At 41.1% G+C, this 22,230-nt stretch overlaps 2 protein-coding genes across 7 annotated transcripts in view; one reads left to right on the forward strand and one right to left on the reverse strand.

The window, feature by feature from the left end:
- LOC138629565 (ryanodine receptor 1-like) overlaps positions 1–11,009 on the reverse strand; it is a 46,385-nt gene extending 35,376 nt beyond the window's left edge. For all 4 annotated transcript variants that reach the window (XM_069713355.1, XM_069713353.1, XM_069713354.1 and 1 more), the window contains exons 1-21: positions 10,818–11,009; positions 5,917–6,036; positions 5,720–5,818; positions 5,536–5,556; positions 4,888–4,962; positions 4,716–4,794; positions 4,501–4,613; positions 4,314–4,413; positions 4,111–4,207; positions 3,479–3,553; positions 3,245–3,401; positions 2,974–3,138; positions 2,705–2,826; positions 2,409–2,595; positions 2,145–2,280; positions 1,914–2,009; positions 1,380–1,498; positions 1,114–1,247; positions 781–1,022; positions 391–583; positions 58–274 (exon numbers count right to left, since the gene is read on the reverse strand). In XM_069713355.1, coding sequence (XP_069569456.1) covers positions 58–274; positions 391–583; positions 781–1,022; positions 1,114–1,247; positions 1,380–1,498; positions 1,914–2,009; positions 2,145–2,280; positions 2,409–2,595; positions 2,705–2,826; positions 2,974–3,138; positions 3,245–3,401; positions 3,479–3,553; positions 4,111–4,207; positions 4,314–4,413; positions 4,501–4,613; positions 4,716–4,794; positions 4,888–4,962; positions 5,536–5,556; positions 5,720–5,818; positions 5,917–6,036; positions 10,818–10,862 — 2,592 coding nt within the window. In that variant the 5' untranslated portion in view covers positions 10,863–11,009. The remainder of the gene's footprint in view (positions 1–57; positions 275–390; positions 584–780; positions 1,023–1,113; positions 1,248–1,379; positions 1,499–1,913; positions 2,010–2,144; positions 2,281–2,408; positions 2,596–2,704; positions 2,827–2,973; positions 3,139–3,244; positions 3,402–3,478; positions 3,554–4,110; positions 4,208–4,313; positions 4,414–4,500; positions 4,614–4,715; positions 4,795–4,887; positions 4,963–5,535; positions 5,557–5,719; positions 5,819–5,916; positions 6,037–10,817) is intronic.
- A 1,193-nt stretch (positions 11,010–12,202) lies between these two features.
- Positions 12,203–22,164, forward strand: nfrkb (nuclear factor related to kappaB binding protein). 3 transcript variants are annotated; one of them, XM_069713277.1, is made up of 26 exons: positions 12,203–12,247; positions 12,678–12,822; positions 12,946–13,147; positions 13,257–13,384; positions 13,465–13,636; positions 13,906–14,010; positions 14,100–14,173; positions 14,259–14,340; positions 14,434–14,629; positions 14,735–14,846; positions 14,934–15,060; positions 15,165–15,242; positions 15,327–15,403; positions 15,521–15,567; positions 15,767–15,827; positions 15,920–16,094; positions 16,208–16,314; positions 16,474–16,597; positions 16,941–17,020; positions 17,220–17,416; positions 17,519–17,789; positions 17,896–18,075; positions 18,494–19,225; positions 20,847–20,953; positions 21,161–21,296; positions 21,523–22,164. In XM_069713277.1, the coding sequence occupies exons 2-26, from the start codon at positions 12,697–12,699 to the stop codon at positions 21,661–21,663; spliced, it is 3,837 nt and encodes a 1,278-aa protein (XP_069569378.1). In that variant the 5' UTR covers positions 12,203–12,247; positions 12,678–12,696; the 3' UTR covers positions 21,664–22,164. The 3 variants fall into 3 exon arrangements, with proteins under 3 accessions (XP_069569378.1, XP_069569380.1, XP_069569379.1); XM_069713279.1 differs by having other exon boundaries at positions 17,223–17,416; XM_069713278.1 differs by lacking the exon at positions 12,203–12,247 and having other exon boundaries at positions 12,331–12,822.
- The last annotated feature ends 66 nt before the right edge of the window (positions 22,165–22,230 follow it).

The raw sequence follows: 22,230 nt of genomic DNA on the forward strand, positions 1-22,230 counted from the left end.
AATAAAATCAGCGTAGTGTAAATGATGAAGATGAAAGCACAAAGAAGAGGGATTTACCTGTATAGTGTCCACAGGGCAAGGAGTGAAGGCAGTATGTGAAAGGGATTGAGTTGGACCCAGCAGATTCCGGATGCCTTCAAAGTCGTGCTTGTACTCCTTGATGGGCTCAATCCGCAAACGGTCTCTGGGCAGCACGGCTTCATAGCATGGAGCGTAGCCTGGAGGTGGGAGGAACTTGAAATCCCCATGACGCCCTCCGAGAAGAAATCGAAGCCTTGCATTTGGAGCAGAACATTGACATCAGTTAGTTCATCAAAAGATGATATCTCTGCACCTATTAAAGACAACAGACATTTTTAATATTTCATTTTTTAATTGACAATGTCCTACTTGACGCCTGCAGAGAAGCTGACAACCGGAAAGAACAGGCCGTCCAGGTTGAAGTTCTCAAACATTCCCTGAACGGGATGCCCGTTGATACGGAAGGAAATGCTGGGCACGCTCAGATCCAAGCAGCAGCTGACAACGTCCTCTGCTGCCAGGATGTGCTGGTTGGGTGTGGCAACGTGACGTGGAACACGTCCTGCAGACACATGGTGAGAGTAACATCATATTTTGTCAACATACAGAGGGTTTTGAGGAGTTTATTATTTATGTGAGGTCAAATTTGTGGAAGATCAAGATAAAATAGTTTTTATACATCTTACTGTCAAAATGTTTACTGGTGCAGGTTAAATCCATGCAATAGACTACTTCTAAGTCATACCGTGTTTACTTTACCTGACCACAGGTGAAGCCCATCAAAACCGTAGGAGTAAAGGTCATCTCCTACCCCGTTACCCCCCCAGCCCTCCCCTCCGCCAGGGTAAGGACTGTAGCCCTCCGTCAGAGCCCACCCCACACGCAGGTGATATGCCTGAGCTGTAAGGAACGGCTCCACGTGGTCCACCATCACCTCAAAATACCACTTCTTGTACTGAGTGGATCCTTCACAAGTTCCGAGGAAAATGTTGGGTCTCATGCTAAAAGGAGGATTACAATACAAAATACCAGACTCAGAAGAGTTGTTTACATAATCAGCACTGAAGTAAGAGCATGTACAAACTAGCCCACCTGGTTACATAGTTGATAATGTCAGTTTGAAGCAGGAGGTCACGACCTGGAAGTAGATTCTCTGTGATGAGATTCTGATTGGACCTCACAGCCACCCCGTTACACACACACAGAGAACAGAGCACATCCAACACCTGACAGGGAAAGGTAGACAGACAGCCATGAAAATCCACTCTATTTTGTGTAGTAAATGTATAAGTTGCAATTATCTCACCAGTTGCTGTTTTTAACAGCATGCTCAGCAAATGGTGTTTCATGTTTCTGACCTTGTGATTACGTCCATGCTTATCCAGCAGGGAGATGATTGATTTGATGTGATTCTCCTGGATAATGTTCAGCACTTCTGGACTCTCAATCAGAACGCAATACAACACCTCCAGGATTCCTGACAGAGAAATGTGACACCACATAAATGCATACGCACTGGTAGTACATTGTCTTTTATATGGGTTGGTAGCAGAGCAATATATGATATAATAATACACACTTAGAAACAACAACAGAAACACATTAGACATTGAATGCAACTGAAAGATTTTCGTTTAATCAACCTCTCTTTGGCACAGTCTTTACAAAGCATTACTAGATGCACATGGTTGGTGTTTGTTGCATGAATACTCTTTTAAACGATCTCATATTGTAAGATGCTCTCATTATTTTTATTTCCTGTGTATGATACTGGGGAGCAGCACACTAGCTTTTGCCATTCCCAGTTAGGAAGTCAATTGAATGTATGTTGGCTTTCAAAGGGAACAAGCAAGAAACATGCATTTAAATGAGCTTTTTCATGTCGTAGATACCTGAAGATGCTTCCAAACGATCCAGTTTACTAACCAGCCAGTCAAGGTTGTCACAGAACAGGGCACAGTTTGCACGATTTCCTCTGATCAAAGAAGCTTTACAAAAGAAAAAGAGCAGAAAGGATTGGTAATTCAGCATCTTCACAAACAAGCAAGATGGAAAGGTTTTGGGAACATACATTATTTATCTATAGCAGTGAATGCACAGCACAAATTAACAAACGGACATACCGAGCAACTCATACAGTAAGTTTACTATCTCCTTCCATGACTCTGCAGCTTCCTCCCCGGCGTACTCTGAAAAGTGGGCTGCTGTGTTGTACACATTGAGCCGATCAACGCAGTCCAGAACATGAGTAATCATTCCCTATGAAAAACAATTCAAACTTGTAGAGAACGAAAATACAAATACTGATTCGAAATAAATTGATTCCAAATTTACATCCAGAATTCAGCTGTTTTCATTAACAGTTAATCCTCATTAGGCAGACCTACCTCTTCCTGGAAAAGGTTTTGTCTGTTCTTGAGGGAGCGAAGCTTGAACTGCTTGTCCTCATGCTCCAGTTCCTCCTCAGGGGGTCGGAAGTAGAAGATGAGGTCCTGCAAGGAGAGCACCACTGTGTCCATGGGCAGTGATGGAGGATTGGCAGATTTGTTTTTCCCACTCAGAGCATCTAGACCTCTGCAGGCATTAAAAGAACATAGAAGACATAAGATCACCATAACAAATATGTTGTTTAGAATAAACAGCAAGGATAATAACAAAGATTGAAAGAAGATTGAAGTAATACTTGATGAACTGGTTGAAGAGGCCTGTCGTGCTGAAAATCATTCTGGCAGCTTGAGACTCTTCAGTCTGAGATCGAGCAACTGTGAGTGCATCATCCATGTGACCTTCTTTATGGAGTATGGCCTAAAAATTTAACAAAGTTGCTTTTAAAACATACACTCAATACTCATGCATACATACAGTACACACTGATTTAAAGGTGTTGTTGTTGTCGCTCCAGTACCAATTGTGGATTTGGATGTGTCATCTTGATGTGTAATTCTGCTTTACCTTTCTCTTCAGAGGACCGAGACGTGCAGATTTGGCATCGACAGCAGCATATGTGAGCCAGAGGCTAGATGAAGCATGCTGCACGAAGCACATGGACTCTCCATACTTAATCTCCGGCGTGCCCATGCCTTCCACATCTCGCTTCTTGGTTACTTCACTTTTTTCCTGTAGTTTAAATAAAAAGTGTTTAATTAAATTAGGCTCTTAAGAATATCTATACCTCTGCTAAGAGTCTCAAACACTGGCACATTTGGCTTTGGGTGACAATGACCTTTGATATTCTGAAGCAGAAGGCAGACATCTTGGAATTTGCTTTCTCTGGGTCCACCAGCAGAAGTCCTTTCTCCTCATCCAGACAAAGATATCTGCCTGTTGTTATGTGACGTACCCGGAAGGACTGGCCCCATTTGATGTGACTTCCGCTCCAACTAGCAACAGGCATAAATGAATGAGATTCAGCACACTGGAAAGTATCTGGAAGTGAAGAAGGAATCAAGACACTCACGCGATACGTAGTGGCTCAAGTCTCCATAAGGATCGAGCATGGCTGCACACGGCACCTCCTTCATAATGAGCAACTCTGAAAAAAAAGAAAATCAATCAATGATTTGAAATATAAATGAGGAAAATTGTAATTTATGAATTCCAAAATAATGTGATTATCATATGCCCCACCTTGTAGGAAGCTGATGAATTCAGTTTATGAATACATTTTGACAAATGACTAGCAGACACTTTCTAAGTTTTCTTCACAAAAGTAGCACTTTGCAAACATTATCAGTTATTCCATTATTATGGAAAATCATAGATTACAAGCAGTGAATCCCCCTTGTTGGAGTGTTCATTATTACTCTTCATTTGTGAGCAATAGACGTCAAATCTAACCAAGCAGAAAATATAATAACTAAACATTATATAATAAAGATAAGGGGTGTCTTATTCACTCAAACTCGAATCTCAGACATCATTGCGTATCATGAGGCATTTTCCTAATACTGTAGGTAACATACCAAAAAGCTGGCTGAGATCATAGACTGTATATAAAAGGGCTGAGACACAAATTAAGTGTTGAGTTAAAACAACCTGAATCTATCAGTACTGTGTTAATGTCTGATGGCATGTACTGATACTGGTCACCTGCGCTGGTCGTCCCCTTGTTCAGCTCCTGGAATTGCCAAACACTCGTCCATGTGACCGTGGAACAGCCTGAGCACATACCCTCCCGTCAGAAAACCTAGAGGATAGAGAGTTATATTGTTAAAATAGAATAGAAGCTTTTATGGACAAATATTTAAATATGTTTTGTTTTTTGTTTTTTTAGTAACAACCAAATTACATACCTTCAGCAAGTTCACATCCAGACATCACAGGGGTCATGGTCCACAGTGTTTGCATGAAGGAAGCATCAACCATTAAGTCACCACTGGCATAGGACAGGTGCTGAAATGAGTGCAGGTGGTGATATTCGTATGAAGAATTGACAACAAACTATTCCTTTATAGAGCGAGTTAATCTAATCATGGTTACCAGGTATCGCTCTGAAGACACACTGACAAGAATGAGGTCATCTCCCACCCTGACCTTCTCGCCTTCAGACCTTTGCTTGGAAGCTGGATGGATGGTCCACCAACAGGCCTCCCCTGTAGTGGACAAATAGGTTAAGAATACAGAAATCTACATCAGCATGTGTGTGTGTGCGGGGGGGGGGGTATATTGGAGAGTAACCAGTAATCAGTAGCCACCTGTGGAGTCTTCCTGCAAGCCCACATCAAAAGCTAATTTGTCTGTCAGTGAGCGCGAAGTCGTCAAACAGCTCAAGTACTGCAGCATAAAAACAGAGATAACAAGTTAGTTTCATGAGACGACGATCGCCACAAATATTTTTGAGGAAAATTAGATTGTAAACGTGCTAACCATGCTGGAGTGAGTGTGTTTCAGGAGGATGGCATGGCCGTACAGCAGCGTTCGGTGACCCCCACCTTGTGACGACTGGGAGGGAGAGGCAGAGGCAGTCAGTTAAAGGTTCAAATAATAAAACTCCTTCATGGTGACAACTTAGGGCAGTAGTGGACAGATTCCACGTATGTGCTTAAAAAAACACGAGGAATAAAAAACACGGCTGTATCTTATAATTATAGAAACAAACCAGGTGTAAGTGAGAGACAAACAATTTATGTCAGAACAGCCAAAGGAAATATGCAAAACAAATTATATTTTACCACTGAGAAAGGTTGAATCCAGTAGAGCATACAAAAATAATGTTAAGGTTATGTTATCATTAGTGTTTTCTTCATGTCCATTGTCCATTGTTATTTATCAAATGGTTAAACAGACAGAAATCAGACTGAAAGGAGATTTTATGAGAGAAACAACAGACAGAAAAAAGAGGTTGAAGCTTAAATTAAAGTGACTGAAATCAATCAGAAAGGTATTCTAAGCTAAAAATGCTCTACGACAACACAAAGCAGGTTATTAAAGGCAGCTGCGATGTGGTTATGAGACAGTTACAACTCAGGCTGAAGCAGTGGACAGATGTTTGATGGGAAGCTTGAGCGAACATACCCATTTGTCCAAGTCGACCGCCTGTGAATGGCACGGGGGAGTGAAGTCAGAAAAGAGACAAAGTGAGTTTCACTAGTTGAATGAACCAGACACTGCATTTGTTTATTAAGTCATGGGGACAACCTATTTAAAAAGAGGCACCTTTTAACCTAACAGTACTAATGTCCCTCTGATTGTGTCTTACCTCATCCACAGAAGAGTTGGACAGCATCTCCTGTAACGCTCGCACAGACAGGGACTGCTCCAAAATAAAGCAGCAGATAGCAAGGTCTGGAGGGACATTCTGAAACACAGGACGAGCAGTGAGCCTGGTGAGTAGTGCAGACTGAAGTTCTCTGAGAAATTAGATTAAAGACATAAAATGCTGTGTCTTATCACTACCTGAGCATTCGAGGTGGTTTCAAGGAAACACAACCGATTCCCAAATCCCTCACAGGACAGACACAGTTTGATCTGCTCCTTCAGAATCGATGCAGTGCACTGCAGCACCACCTGGTCATCCTGCAAAGACAAAACAAGTCCTAAGAGAAGGAAGCACATTAGCAGGAAAACTTTGAAAGAGCACAAGAGGGACTGACATGAAAAAAGGCCTCCAATCGGATTTTCTGAGGGAAACCTGACATTTTGGATTTTGGATAACTCTCAGGCAAAAGACCAATCAAGTAAAAAATGTGCCATGATTAAAGTTACTCTTAAAAAAACGTATGTATTACCAAATCTGAATGCATCTATTACAGTTTTCACAGGACAAAACTGCACATCTTAAAACCGTTAACTGTCCACTGATTTGGCATTGCATTCCTATAACACAGTCTCACTCACAAAACCTGAGGCCTCCATTCAAGTCAAGTCCATTGTATTTATATAGCCAAATATTACAAATCAGCATGCAGCACCTTGTCCCCTTACACCCTTGAGATTACATCGATTCAGGTGTCTAATGCTAGTACCAGTAAATGTAGCCTTGAGCAACAAGCTAGACCTGTAATAGTAATTGATGGGTCAGAAAGTCTTAGATTACATTATGCATCACCTATACCTGCTTTATCCTGCACAGGATCCCAGGAGAGCTGGAGACTATCCCATGGTACACTCTGGAGAGGTCATCAGTCCATCACAGAAAGACCGACTACCATTCATGCTCACTTTCACACCTACAGCCAATTTAGAGTCACCAATTCAGCTCACATCCATTTCTTTGGACTGAAGAGCACACAGAGAAAACCCACACAGACAGAAAGGCCTCAGCCAACCAGCAGGTTTGAACCCAGAATCTTTTTGCTGTGAGGCGAATCACTGCCAATCACTCTTACATGCCATGGGTAACTTCATTCAACTTGCAATGAAACACTTTGATAGGTCAAGTCCATTTTTAGAGGTATCTGTTTACCAAGGAATAACAAAGGAACACAGATAGCGTAGATGTCTATAATCCACTAAATGAATTGGAGTTTTTTTGGCAAGCAAATTACTATTTCAGAGACAACAACAAAACAATTAAAAAAAAAAGTATCCCGTAAAAACAGCTTGTTTCTCTACACAACCTTCAGTTGTATTTCCTGTTTACTACACTTCTCTGTGTCCGTCACTGGCCCACTTCTAACCTCCCCGCCTTTCTGGCTCCAAGACTCCCACTCAGCTCTCTATTTCAGGCCACTGCACCTGCTCTTCACACGTCCCTTTCTGGAAAGTCGCAGATATCTAGGATTTGACAGCCAAGAAAAGAAAATTGCCCCACCTTCAATAATGCAATTAGTCAGCTTGCTGATGAGGGGACTTTTCCAAATTTCACTTTGAGCCACCTTAGCTGTTTCTATCTGCAAAATGCTTGTGGTTTGTCCCTTCCCTGAATCATGGCCAGTAACAATTAACACTGCGGTAAAAAGAGTTCAACACAGACTAATGGTAAACTATTTTAAGTGATTTTAGTACAAAATGACAAATTGTTATAAATAAATCTGTAAAAGGCTATTTCTTAATATACACGGGTGTGTATGGTCCTCTTTTGCCTGAGTACTCTGTTGCTTAGTCCAGTCCCTTTTAATTGTTAAATTAAGAACAGAAACACAAGCAAAGATAAGAACAGGATGCAAACTCCATTCAATGCTGATATCAAACCAGGAATTTGCATTACATTGATACACACTCAGTCTGAGCATGGCAGATTTAATAAAGTGAGTTGGCTTTTGCTTAAGTTAAAGGCCCAGGACAGTTTTGCTATTCTACAGAACATAAGTTCAGGAGAATTTGTGTTATGCCTAGTGAACAGTTTGCAGTGTTGTACGAAGGAAGTGGAACCGTCTGTTTTATCTGTCCTGAAAACATGGACTAATCAAATATCCTATCTAACACTAGACATAAATGTCAAGTCAGTATTTTGCTAATCATTTACAACAGTCATCAGATTGGACTAAGAAATCCATCTGATATTGTACCTTAAAACACCTGAGCAAAATATTCCTTCCTAAATTAACAATATTTCAGGACCCCTGAAGGGTTGAAGAGGGAACAACATTCTGACATGTTGACACAATGTATGTTATATCTTTATGCTGTGTAACAGTATGATGTACATTAAATCCATAACCATGGCTGAAGCAGCTCCATGGTGGATGAGTTAGTTCCACTTCAGTAATGTGGAAGTGGTTTGGTTATAGTGCGTGTTAATTGATACTAAATATTTGAAGGCAAACGTTTATGCTGACATATAAGACTATAACTTATTTTGGTGTAACTGCATTCTTGAAATTAACTATAAAAAAAACAATTCTGTATTTTGTCATATCATCAAGAAAATCATTATCACAGAAATACCCTGAAATGATGTGATATTATTTGATCATCCACCCCGACCTCACAATATGCTTTGCATTGCCTCTGACTTATACTGTATGACCAGTTGGTGTGTTGTTATAATACACTTCCAACAAACAATCTGCACACAGAGAAAAGATGTTGTGTCACTTGACATGATGCTCTTATTCTTCATCCCTCCTTTCAAACGGCTGAGCTGCGACGGTCCACAGCCACTGAAACTATCTGAACCCTCAGTGCTTCTATCAGATATGACAGATATGTTAACAATACACCACAAGAAGTTGGAAAGACCGAGGCTTCAATGCAAGACTCAGCCAGCACACTCGTGTCAATCCACCGAACACTCTCATAATGGCGGTATGGAGTTACTGTTACACCCATTACCTAATGAGTCATAGCAATAATTTTACACAGTCATGTCTACAGTCACAATCACAGCTATGTCTCAATCCACTCTGATAAGCATCAGCATTGGACAATAAACTCTGCTAGTACCACTTTGATAGTAAGTTCCCACATGGACTGAAGTAAGCAGGTGCTGAAACGGGCCAAGCTTCGAACCTACTAATCCTCATGCAGTAAATATAGAACGCAGCTGAGTTCAGGGTGAACAGCCACAGACTGACAGAAACTTTATGACACATTGTTAACATATTTTACTCAGTGTTGTGTTTCAGGCCAACAGACAATGTCAAGTGAAAACACTTGTTTTTTTTAAGAATTACAAAGCTGTACAAATACATATTTAAAGGAAAACACATTCGAATTTGATTCATCCAGATATGAAGTGCTCATTTCAGACTGTAGTCACACTTCAGAACACACAACTTAACTCAAGTGGTGAAGAACCAAGTTGTTTGTGATACTGATGATGCAGGCTATAGATAATTAGTGTCCGGCTTGTGCTAACATCAGAGCTAGAGTTACCAGGGTTTAGAAAAACCTCAAGTGACACTATGTTGAACATGTGCAAGAGTATCAACACTGACCATCCAAATAAAGAGTGTTACGTTACAGTAGTCTGCTCGCAAGGCCACAATGCCCTTCTGTGGGCCGTGGCACAGAGATCTAAAGAGGAAATCTGATAGCTCAGCAGTGAGAACTGCTACAATAAATAAACTGATTGAAACTAAATATTCTATTTATGTATGGTCTATTCATTTGAATACAAATTTCAAAGTAAAACTTCGAAATGTACTGATAACCTCCCAAAGTAAAATATTTATAGTTATGAAAGAACAAATTGACATCCTGAGAATTCACTCAATATGTCCAAATTGCATTTTGGTGTAAGACTCACTGAAACATGCGGAGTGTGATCAATACCAGATATTTATTTCCTCAGGGCAACAAATTGAGTTCATATTATTATAGCAATCATTAATCAAACAATTCAAGTTTGGAAGACGGCAGAGTGTAAAATGTCGTCTCTACAATCCCAGATGGATAACAGGGTTTATTCCTTCAGGGATAAAGGACAGGTCGATGTAACATAGGTCCTTGATATAAATACAAATTATTACAGCTGCAATGATTTGTGGATTAATCAATAGTTGGATGAGCAATAATGGACAGAAAATTAATCGCCACTATTTTGTCAATCGACTCATTGTTTTGAGTAATGTTTTGATAAAAGAAAAATTCAATAGTTCTCTGATTCCGGAAAATAAACAGAATATCTTTTGGATGAGGACTGTTTGTCGTGACAAAACAAGACATCTAAGGCTGTACTTTGGGCTTACGGAAACACTGGTGGGTGTCTTTCACCATTTTCTGACATTTTAATCGCGAAAATAACAGATATTGATCAATGATAAAAATATTTGTCATTTATAGCCCTATAAATGATAGCACACTACCTGAAAAAAGACTTGAATCTGGAATAAAATCAAACAAACATGGTGATCGTGCATCGACAGGACGAAGAAACACTTGATGTTTCGCTGATGCTTTACAACCACATGAGCTATTGTACCTCTTTAACCAATAAAAAAAAGTCCAGACATTCACACTATTAATCACTGCTAATCACTATTAATGAATTTGTTCATCCATTTGGTGTTGGATCTATTTGAAATGTCCAAATATAGACAATAATTTCTCTTTGACAATTTACTGCTAGATATTGTTGTGGAGATACTGTAATAATTCAGCCACAGGTTGTTTTTTTTACGTTGTTTTTTTTTATATCTGTTATGTCTGTGTGTCAACTGTCAGTCAGCACCATAAGTTTTCTTGTCTGTGACAAAACAGTGTAGAGCAAGTACCCGTTGGGATATAAATAGGTAACAATGCAGCCATCTGTCCATGTCAATCTGCTCCCAGTCTAAGTAAAGAAAGTCACCAAACACACTATGTTTGTCTGCAATTTATTATGAGGCAATAATTTCATACACAAAATACCATGACTTGTTGACTGAATAAGTTCTCTGTCAATTTGAGAAGAGATAAACAGCATCACTTACCGTACGCAGAAACTGAATCTCTTCCTCATCTGCACCTTCTGCCATCCTCCCGGGGCATTAAAAGTAAAACCTTGAGAGAAATGGGACCCTGCTTGTCTCACAGCTCTGTGACTCCTGCTGCCTGTAATGCCTGCCGCCGCATAAGGCAGGGCAATGTTGGTGAAGGTTCCTGAAGGGCGATGTGTGCGTCCCTTGCCTCTCCCCGGCTGAGCAATGAGGCAGAGGGATTGACTGTACATTACAGCTGTTCATTACAGTATCATAAAGAGGTGGAGCAAGCTGACTCTAGCAGCACTTCAACTGCTCAAATGGTATCTGGCCTACTGTTTTGCACTGCTCTTACATTATAAATAATTACACTGAAGTAAAATACTGAATTTCCAAAAAGCGAGAGCTTTAATAATGGCATAACAATTCAATAGGTATTTAAAAAGGGGAAGTTTACATTGCAAAATTGGATCGCCAGTGTTTTTCAACTTGTGACTGCTCTTTGAATTGAGCCTTTTTCTGAATTTTACTTTGATTTAATCTATTCAGCACATTTTGTATGTTTAATAAAACTGATATAAAATAATGTGAAGCTGTCTCCTAAATGTTTATCTATAAAGACAGCAGTGTTGTTCCGCAATATTATGGCACTTCGTGTGCACTTTAAAAGTAAAACATAACTTAATGTTACATTGATAAATTGTAATGAGCCACTAATTAGCTTATATAAACTACATTTTCTTTTACATGGTCATGTATGAATTTATATGTATACATTTTATATATTTATATGTTTTATTTATGTTTTGAATAGCTTGTAATAACACTAAACTCATGTATGTGTGAGATTAGGGTTACTTAAACATAACAGAGAAGCAGCTGTAAATAATTGACGCTAATTAAAGCAGTTAAAACTATCCAGCTACTGCTTAGTTACATCCCCAGGGATTAGTTTACAGATTCCCTGCACGCCCAGCCACCCACTGTTAAAAATATAGAAAACCTGAAAAGAAGTTAAAAACATATTAAAAAAAAATAAAAAAATAAAAATAAGCCAAACATAACTACGATTTAACTGCATCTACAAACAACAACGTCAGCTATAGAAACCTGAAACAGTTCTTACTGATCGTTGTCAGCTGTCTCCACCTGGCCAGCTGTTAACAGACAGCACTGTTGAATGTGTAAAAAAATAATAATAATAAGTAAAAAAATAAAAAATTGTTTAAATTTATTTGTAACAATAATAAATGTATTAGGTAGAAATTACAAATCTTACAGAAACAAATTTAAGACGTTTTGCGTAAACTTCCAAGTTTCGTCCTTTACTTCCTGTGGAGGGCAGCAAACCGTCGACGTTGTGTCATCTATTTTCCGTAGAAGAAGAAAACTGTGCGTCGGTGAAACACTTCCCTCATCTTTTCAAAACAGAAAGCAGTCAGGTAAGACCTAACAGCTTGTTTTATCCAGCAGTATGTACTCAGTCATTGTGTGCTTATTCGCCAGTATACCGTGCAGAAATAGTATGGTTGCGCTGAAAGTAGAAACCGGAAGTCAAAGGTTTATAACTCTTTTTATAACTTAGTTTAGCCGGTGGCTAAGCTACCAGCTAACTACTAGCTTGCAGCTCGTTGAGTTGATGTCCTTCCCTTTGCTCACTCGAGAGCTCCACGTTACTGAGCAGACTGGCTGATGTTTTGATATCCGGGGAATGCTTGCTGATGTCGGACGCTCGTACCGGTGAAGTCTTCAAATTCCGTAAAACGTGTGTAAATTGACTGACGGGAGGAAAATGCCTCGGCGGACGTCGGTCCGCAGATTACGAGGCTTCATGTGAGACTTTCTGAGTTGTTCTGTTTGGATGATTTAAAGGTTGTGACGGGGGAGAACTATGGATGCGCTCGCACACATGCTCACAGACGCTCTCGACCCAAAAGAGGAAAACGATGCTCAAATCACGGAGGAGTGCATGTTGGGGAACTGTAGAGTCGACCTGCCAGAGGACCTGCTGGAGGACGTGAGTTTCCTGGCGATCACCTGCTCAGCTACTCTTCCCTGTCTTATTTCTTATTGTTTTGAGGGTGTGACACGATTCAGATCTTTACTTTTATTTTTTGCTGTTCACTTCTGTTGTCAACAGCCTGACATTTTCTTCTCCGTGATGAGTGAAAGCACCTGGAGTGAGGTACTGTCAGATTCCCAGAGGCAGCATCTTCGCCAGTTTTTGCCACAGTTTCCTGATAACAATGTGGTGGAGCAGGACAGCACCGTCAGTGACCTATTCAACAACAGAAATTTTAACTTTGGAAATCCCCTTCAACTTGCACAAAAGCTGTTCAGAGGTGCTGTTGAGTGTCATGACCATTTATGTCCTAATCAACACATAATTGGATCATATTGAATCCTTATTTGAAGCCGTCTTTGATCATGATTCTCATCATCTCAACCCAGATGGTTACTTCAATCCTGAGGTGGTCAAGTACAGACAATTATGTGCCAAGTCCCAAAGGAAACGTCAGTTGTTCTCCCTCCAGCAGTATTACCACAGACTGTTAAAGCAGATCCTCGTCTCCAGAAAGGTATTTATTTTTTTGTTAAAGTTTGAAGTACAAAGCACGTGGCCTCTTGCAGTTTGTCTCAATGTGCTTTCTTCTTGTAGGAGCTGCTGGACTTTGCAGTTAGCAATGGTTTGGACTTTCCACCAAAAAGAAGGTTATCAACCAAGACTCATGCTGAAATGCAGGAGCCGAGGGTGAGAAGAAGATTGAGCCGCATATTGAAGGAGGTCAAAACTGAGTGTGGAGACAGCAACGCTTCATCTGACGATGATGGTCAGTCTCTCATTTGATTAGTATAACTGCTGATAACAGTATAAATGTTTTTTTTTTTTTTTTTAAACTTTCTGAAGCACATCTCTGATATTGAGTTCAGTAACCACAAGTTGGATATGAAAATCAAAAACCTGTAAGACACAGGCAGATTCAGACTTTCATTTGAAATATTACAAGTTTTTCAGAATTAGATTTATGTGCTGAAAAGTAAAGGTGTAAGGTTGACCAGAGCAGTTATTCCTCATGCCTTATTGCATATACGCTTGCAGACAAATCATTATGGACTCCAGCACCTCAATCACCCTCCTCTCCGACACCCACTGTCTCGCTCAGAGTTCTTCCCAGCCTCTCAACCCATGACATGAAGACTACTGGTCAGTTATTCTTTCTATATCCATACTACATTGATTTAATGTTCGATCTGAGAGCACATCATATTTAAAGATGTTTTATTTTCTAACAGAAAAAACAGAACTAGGCGAACAGGACTTGAAAGTCATGCTGCAAAACCATCGCGAGAAAAGGAAGCGACAGCCAGTAAGTTGGGATACGAGGGGGGAAAAAAAGCAGATATGATATTGATTTATTCGTCCAGTATATCACTAATGGTTGATTTCCTCAGGACCATCCAGACTTGATGACATCTGATATTCACCTCGGAGACATACTTTCAAGAGCAAATATTGGGCGTAAGGGGACGATGCGTGAGTAAATGTATAAAATATGAAAATACATGTTAAATCAAAGTCTTGCTTTCATTGATTTTATGATTTATGTTTCCATCTGTTTATCTCCAGCGCTCTTTGATCTGTCCCTGCCTAAGAAAAAGATGAGAGATGAGAGAAGGAAGAAGAAATTGAGGACAATAAAAGTGGAATCTGAGGATCCCTCTGAAAGTCTAGCTCCTTCAGAGACCCCATCGGCTCCACCGGTGAACATCATCAACTCTCTGCCAGAAACACCATCAACACCACTCCCCAACATCAAGGAGGAGTGAGTCTAGTGCCACGCTGCTGCCAAGAAAATGAACAGTTTTGCCTGACTTTAATCAGTGAGTCTCCTGTTTTCTAACACAAAGAACAATTATTATTATTACAGAATTGTGGAGGAGTGTCAGAGCAGCCCGGTTACAGTTGAGGAAATAGCTGTCAGCTTCTTTGGCTTGATGGAAAGCATCTTTAGGGCAGAAAGTCTGGCCAGTACTTCTGTGGTATGTACTCAATTCAGAGTCATGTATAGTATACAATCTGTCCCATTTCTGCCTACACTTTCTAACACCACCACTGTGAACCCTCAGCTGGAGGAGAAAGTTCAGATGTGGCAGTCATCACCAGCCAGTTCCCTCAACGTGTGGTTTTCATCTGCCTCCTGCTGGTCTGACTTGGTTCTTCAAGCCCTGCAGTTTCTTGGAGGAGAGACTAAAGGTTAGCAGCAGTGGTCACTCACACTCGCATGTTAACTTCCACCTCCTGTTAGCAAAATATGAATATCTATCTATATTTCATCATATTGTATGTTTGTTGATCAGATGGGATGATGGCACTCCCCAGTGGCTTTTCTCCATTTGTGGAATTCGTTGATGAATCTCAGCAGTGGAGGTGGATTGGTAAGAGGGTTCAGCGGTTTAATGTAGAGCTCGTTGTTCAGAATGATTCTCTTCATGGAGATTAACATTCATGACTTCTTTTAGGTCCGACTCAGGATACGGAGAAGGATCTCAGTGCACTCTGTCAGCTGTGGCTGGACTCCAAAGATTTCGTTGTCAAGGTTGTACATTTTTTTATAAAAACAAATACAGTTTAAGCAATAACTTTGCAGTTTGTACTACACTGTGTTTTATTTCGTAAAAATATTATGAAGCCATTTTATTTTTGTCTTTCACAGACAGAAAATGACGACATGTTGGAGTTGACTTCTCCCACACCAAGACTGTAAGCTTCAATGATTCATAAAGTGCTACAGACATGATATTAACGTTGAGAAGTTCTTATTGTTTTTGGGTTGCTGGTCAGTAAAATCATGAAAAAAAATCATTATGCTCACTGTGAATAAAGATTAACATTACTTGCCATCCTACACTGACACCCTGAGGTAGTTTTAGTTGCAATATCAACGTCTCTTTTCACGCAGTTCAACAGATTACGTTGTGCGACCGAGCACCGGAGATGAGAGACAAGTGTTTCAAGTCCAGGTTTGTTTGTGCTCACGGAATATTTATAACATTTTGCTTCTCTTGCTTGACACGACCTCTCTAAAGTGAAGTGCTTTTTGTTTGTTTATTAGGAGCAGCAGCGATACAACCAGCCACACAAAGCTTTCACCTTTCGGATGCACGGATTTGAATCTGTGGTGGGGCCTGTTAAAGGAGTGTTCGATAAAGAGATGTCTCTCAACAAAGCCAGGGAGCATACGCTGCTCCGCTCAGACCGCCCACCATACGTCACCATTCTCTCTCTGGGTAAGAATGTCTGTTTTGCACCCACTCCATCCTTGGCCTACAGGGAAACGGTGTTTTAAGTGTGTGCAGTTGAAGCCACTGACAGGATTCTGACTTCTACCTTCTCTGTTTAGTGCGGGATGCAGCAGCCAGGTTACCCAATGGAGAAGGGACAAGGGCAGAGATCTGTGAACTGTTGAAAGACTCACAGTTTCTTGCTCCAGATGTAACTAGTGCACAGGTATGACAGATGTTTAGATTTTTAGTTTATTCATTAATCTTAATTAGACAGAGTTTTCTGTGTACCTTGTTTTCCCACTCTCCAGAGCCAGGTGGTGCCTTTAAACTGTTGTCTTATGGTGACATTTCCTGTGTGCATGGGGCTTTGTTTTCCATCCAGGTGAACACAGTTGTCAGTGGTGCTCTGGACAGACTTCACTATGAGAAAGATCCATGTGTGAAGTATGACATTGGCCGCAAACTGTGGATTTACCTGCACCGCCATCGCAGTCAAGAGGAGTTTGGTAAGCAGCAATGTGCTTGATTACAAAATTGCTTAATGACTGTTTTACGAAATTGCCAAATACTCACACATGTTGGGGTTTAGCTTATTCGAGAAGTGCAAATATGTCTAATCTTTTAGTTTTTGAGGAGGCAGTGAATACAGAGTGATTTGCTGACTTTCACTGTCTATTATTGTGTGAAGGAAAGATATATATATATATTTTTTTTTTTACAACCCATTTTAGCTCCGTTAGACATTTATCTTATTGCTTGTTGATTTGCAAACTATCATTTGTAAAAACTCTTTGATCACGGCAAAGTGTAAAAAATATAATTCTGCTATGTTTTCTTTGTTTCATCCAGAGAGGATCCACCAGGCTCAAGCTGCAGCTGCAAAAGCAAGAAAAGCTTTACAGCAAAAACCTAAACCAGCATCCAAGCCTGTGAGTCGACTGCCTTTGTCTTACTCCAGAAAAGACATTAAGCTGCCTTTTTGTTTTACGGTTTAAAAAAAAAAAAAAACACTGTTAAACTTATGCTACTGTTTTGGGAATAACTACTGACCACTTGGAGTTTGATGTTTTTTGGTCTGAAAACAACATTTGATCCGTTTATGATTCTCAATCCGTGTTTATGTTTTAGAAGTCTGGAAGTAAAGATGGAAGTAGCAAGACCCCTGGAAGTCTGGAGGCAGGACAGGATATAGGCTCTAATCCCATGTCACCAGTTCCTACAACACCCACCCCAAACACACCTGGAACCCCCAAGTCACCCTTACCCTGCAGCGCCTCCACGCCGACAAAGACTGGAGTCCCAGATACAATCAAAACCAGCCCAGGGTCAGTGTGAGATAAGATTTTCTATTAATATTGTGCAATATTGCGCAACCTGTCTTTGCAGTGTAAAATTGACTCTTCTCTTCTCTGCTGCTTCTTTCTCAGTGTTCTTCTTGTGTCCCCTCCCTCGCTGCCCCAGCTGGGAACCATCTTACCAACCAGCCAGGCCTGTCCAGCAGCCTCACAGACGGTCACATCCCAACACGCGGCTCGGATAGTGAGTCACCTGGCGACAGGCTCCCTCCCTCAGGTGCGGGTCGTTTCTGCTCAGCCTGGTCTGGGCTCTTCGGCAGGAAGTCAGCAGGCCACACTGGTACATCAGACTCCTCACCAGATCAGGATGCCGGTGTCAGTGGCAGCCAAGGGCATTTCACAGGTAACCAGACAAACTAATAGTTAAACACGAGACAAATATCTGTTTGTTTTTCATATTGCAAATGTATAACTAATTCTGTCTGTGTTTGTGTTGTGCGTATCAACAGGCAGTGGTTTCTGTGCCTCTAAGGAGTCAGTCTGTGAGTAGTCCTATCCATGTTCCGACCACGCTGTCTGTGTCAGCTGTAACTGTGAATAAACCTCAAACTGGATCACCTGGTAGCCCGGCGAACAACCCTGCTTCTCCGGCGTTGCTGCAAGGAGTCACAAGCCCCAACATCAAACAGGTGAAAAATGTTCCTTTAACTGTGATAATCGGTCAGTTAGAGTGACTACAACGGTCGAATTGAAGTGCTGCTCAGTAATGTTTATGGAGCATTGTGACTAAGTATTCCAAGTTACTTGATCAACATCAGCAACTGTATTTGCATTTTGTGACCACTGGTATGTGGATATTTGTATTTTCACCACGGACTTGATCAAAGAGTGCACAACAAGAACAGTCTCTGAACTTTTTGATTGCACCTCGTACTAGTAGGATCTTTTCTGAACTGTCTTGAAGTGTGAGTGTCTTTGTCTCACATGGAGGAAAGTCTACAGGTTATGGAGATGACTGTGAAAATGAATGTCCTCAAATAAGTAACAAAGCCATTTTGCAAAGTTAATGATCACAAGATTTATCTGTTGCACATGTTTTCTTTGCAGGTGTCCATCACAGGACAACTGGGAATGAAGACTTCCGGAGGAGCAGGAATTCCAATAACGGCTACAAACCTGCGCATCCAGGGTAAAGATGTCCTCCGTCTTCCCCCATCCTCCATTACCACAGATGCTAAAGGCCAGACAGTGCTGCGGATCACCCCAGACATGATGGCCACTCTTGCTAAATCCCCAGTTGCGACTGTCAAACTCACGTCTGACTTTTTGGGCACTGCCACCACAGGCAGCAAGAGCATATCGGCCACCCTCCACGTGACACCACCCCACCCGTCACCTTCCTGTGCCTCCATTGCCACATCCTGTGCAGGAGAGTCACCGACCACTAAAGCGGGCCCCGTTGCCTCCACCTTGTTGAAGGCTGCGGGAGACACGGCGATACGTTTGATGCCCACGTTGGCTGTCACTGTGGCTGACCAAAAATCTCGGACCTTCTCCACCGTGACCTCGCCCGACAAGAGTGGCGCCACCATTCGGATAATGCCGGGCCTCGGTGTCATTCCACAGAAACAGGGTCAGACCATCACTATGACGACCACCACCGGCAGTAAAACACTCACAGCATCTACATGTGCTAATGTAGTAACCATGGCTGCCAGTGTTGTGGCTGGTGCCAAGGGGATCACAGTGGCTCCCGGAGTCTCGGGCTCAGCGCTGACGCTAGGAACAGCTACCGCTACAGTGCGGCAGGTCCCTGCTACGGTGGTTACCACGCAAACGGTGAGACGATTATTCACTGCCCGTACAGACTGTAAAGGAATCCATACAAATCATTTTCATCAAATGAGGCTTCGAAGTTTATTATGGTTATGGATAGAGTACACCAGAAATCTACTCTTAATATTTTTGACTAACAATGTCAGTTTCAGTCTGTCAGGTTTAACCATAAGCACTGATTTTAGGTGCAGTAGGATCCCAGTGTGGTTTGCCAGCTGGCGATGGACACAATCTGAAGTTGGGTATCTAAACGCAGTCTATTAGGTTCAAATAGGGAATCTTGACCGAGAACAACCATGTGTTCCTGCCACACGCCTCGCTGAATCATTAACTTATTGATTCGCGTAGTTTTCTCATGAGAAAAAAAACTCACCAGCAAGGAATGTTATCAGCTTGTTTCCTCACTTTCTCAAAACACAGTCTACTTCTACTCATTAAATCAGCTGGGGGTAGATTATTTATTTTTCGTCGCACAGCACTGATGAATAATTTAGGTTGCACTTTAATGAGGGAAAATCACACTTCAGTTGTTTTCTGAAGATTGATGATCGAATGACATTTTTTGGGTTAATGTGAAGTTTCCTAAAGTTAGAAAGAAATGGTTTTCCTCGCTGAAGCTTTTCAGTTAATTTACTGTGATTTGGTGGATTACATTGTTGGAACATGTCCTTATTTACACGAGGCAATGTGCTGTTCTGTGGCTTAAGACAGGATTACTTCTGTTGCGCGTGCCGTTACATCGTTAATTGCCACTCTTACAAACCAGTATTGGTCGTGCATGTTCCCGGAGTGATGAAGGTCATAAAGTGTGCAATTCATTTCATAAATGGATAGTTATGTGGCTGGATTATTAAGAGGAGATATTGCCTGATCGGTAAGTAAATTAACAGTGGACTTCTCTTTTACCCTCCCTGTCTGCCTCGCTTGTATCGTGGACGAGGAGCTGATATAGTGCTGCATTATATATTCAAGAGACAACTGTTGTGGGGAAAAAGAAACTGAAAACGGGTCAAACATGACTTGAATACCACTTGTTGTCAGCTGTGCTGTAAAAGCAGCAGTTTCAACATGTACCTCGGGACCACAAAGTTTTAGTCCATATTTTCTAACCCAATGAACAGAATAATGCATTAAGGTTTTTTTTGTCACGCAGTGAAGAATTATTTGTAAAACAAATGCTCTCTGTTGTAGTATATAATGTAACTGATTGCCTTCTCACCAGGTCTCATAAAGTCTTAATTATTAATACCCTTCTATAACCAACAACCTTATTCTCATAAGCCATCAATAATTCTGTCTTGCATACATGCATACATTATACATCACCGTATGATCAGTGGAAGCTGTGCAGCCATTGGTCACTATTGGAGCAAAGTCCGGCGAATAACGATGGTTTGTAAAACATCCCATTACTGAGTAGCGGTGGACTGATTAATTGGTGAAACTTTACTCGGTATTGGGAATTTTGACTTTGCTATGACTCGGACGATTGCTCCGATGTGCAAATTCATTCCTGCTGAACTGTTTATTTAAGAAACTAACGACAGCCATGCCGCAGTACCCAACCACAGCTTTTGAAAGTCACATGACTTGGGACTGATCCTCTTGTTTGACAACACTATAGGGGAAGTTACCTACACGGATCACTGTGCCCCTCTCTGTCCTCAACCAACCGCTGAAGAGCAAGAGTGTTGTGACCACACCGATTGTAAAAGGAAGTCTGAATACAAAGTAAGTCTGTACTAATATCGAATGAATGGTGAATTGTGACATCTATCCTCTTTTTTATTTTTTTTTATTTCTATTCTTGGTATGTTTTGTATAGACTGCTGCTAGCCAAAGTACCCATTTTTTTGTACATTTTTATTTATTTTTCTGAAACAGTAATTTGGGTTTCTAGTTGGCTGATTTGTTTGTGCCCTTTTCCTTTCCGAGCAGTATCAGCAGCCTGGGCAGGAACATCATCCTGACAACGATGCCCGCAGGCACGAAGCTGATCGCAGGGAACAAACCTGTCAGTTTTGTCACAGCGCAGCAGTTCCAGCAGCTTCAGCAGCAAGGACAGGCCACACAGGTTAGTGGACACCACACTTTTTGCCAAGAAAGTATTGTGAAGAAAATACAGTGATGTATTTCACATTACCCGTTCGATCAAACCGAGTTTTCATGTTGTACATCATTTTTGGGATCATGAATGATACGGCCAGATACCGGGTGCGATGAATGAACATTACTCATACGCTGCTTTTGGAAATACACGCACAGCATCGTCAGCGCTCCGTCTTTGTTTACTCCTTCAGGTTCGGATCCAGACAGTTCAGGCGCAGCAGCTGCAGCAGCACATGGCAACCGGCTCGCCGAAATCTGTTTCAACAGTTGTAGTCACAACAGCACCTTCACCCAAATGTGCACCCGACCCTCCACCTGCTCCTCAGCAGTGACGTCTCCTTGCCAGCCAGGAATAGTTCGTAGGTCCAGTGCACTATACATGTACCTGTATTGGATTTTTTTTTTTTTTTTTTTTTTTTTGAGTTCTTTGTTTCTCAGGCTTCATTGAAGTTATGTGTTTTTCTGCACCTGCAAGTTGGATAATAACCACATAAGCCAAGCGTTGAGCTTGTGTTCAGATTTACCGTCTCTGTTTGGAGAGTGTTGACGATTTCCAAGTTATCTCATATCTGATGTTATGTTGAAAATTGTCATCATTCCTTAACAAAGCTTCATCTCCTGAATTTGAATCTCCACATTGTTCATTCAGGTAGGTCACAGTCTTTTCATAGAAAGATTTTTTTTTTTTTTTTCTTCAGTGACTGACAAACTTTTAAAGGACTAATTGCTTTAAACATTTTTTATATTTTCAATATTAGCAACTGTGCAGTGAGTGGGACTTGGTCTGATTTATTTGGATGTTGTGACTTGTTAATATATTATTTGTTCTCTTATGAGGTGTTTGCATTTTTTTTGACTTGCAGGCCACACATTTCAGGTTACAATTTATACTTCTGTGT

Source organism: Brachyistius frenatus, unplaced genomic scaffold (genome assembly GCF_029030835.1).
Source record: "Brachyistius frenatus isolate BFR_SWC_R1_liver_20210118 unplaced genomic scaffold, ASM2903083v1 Contig_117, whole genome shotgun sequence".
Classification (NCBI taxonomy): domain Eukaryota; kingdom Metazoa; phylum Chordata; class Actinopteri; family Embiotocidae; genus Brachyistius; species Brachyistius frenatus.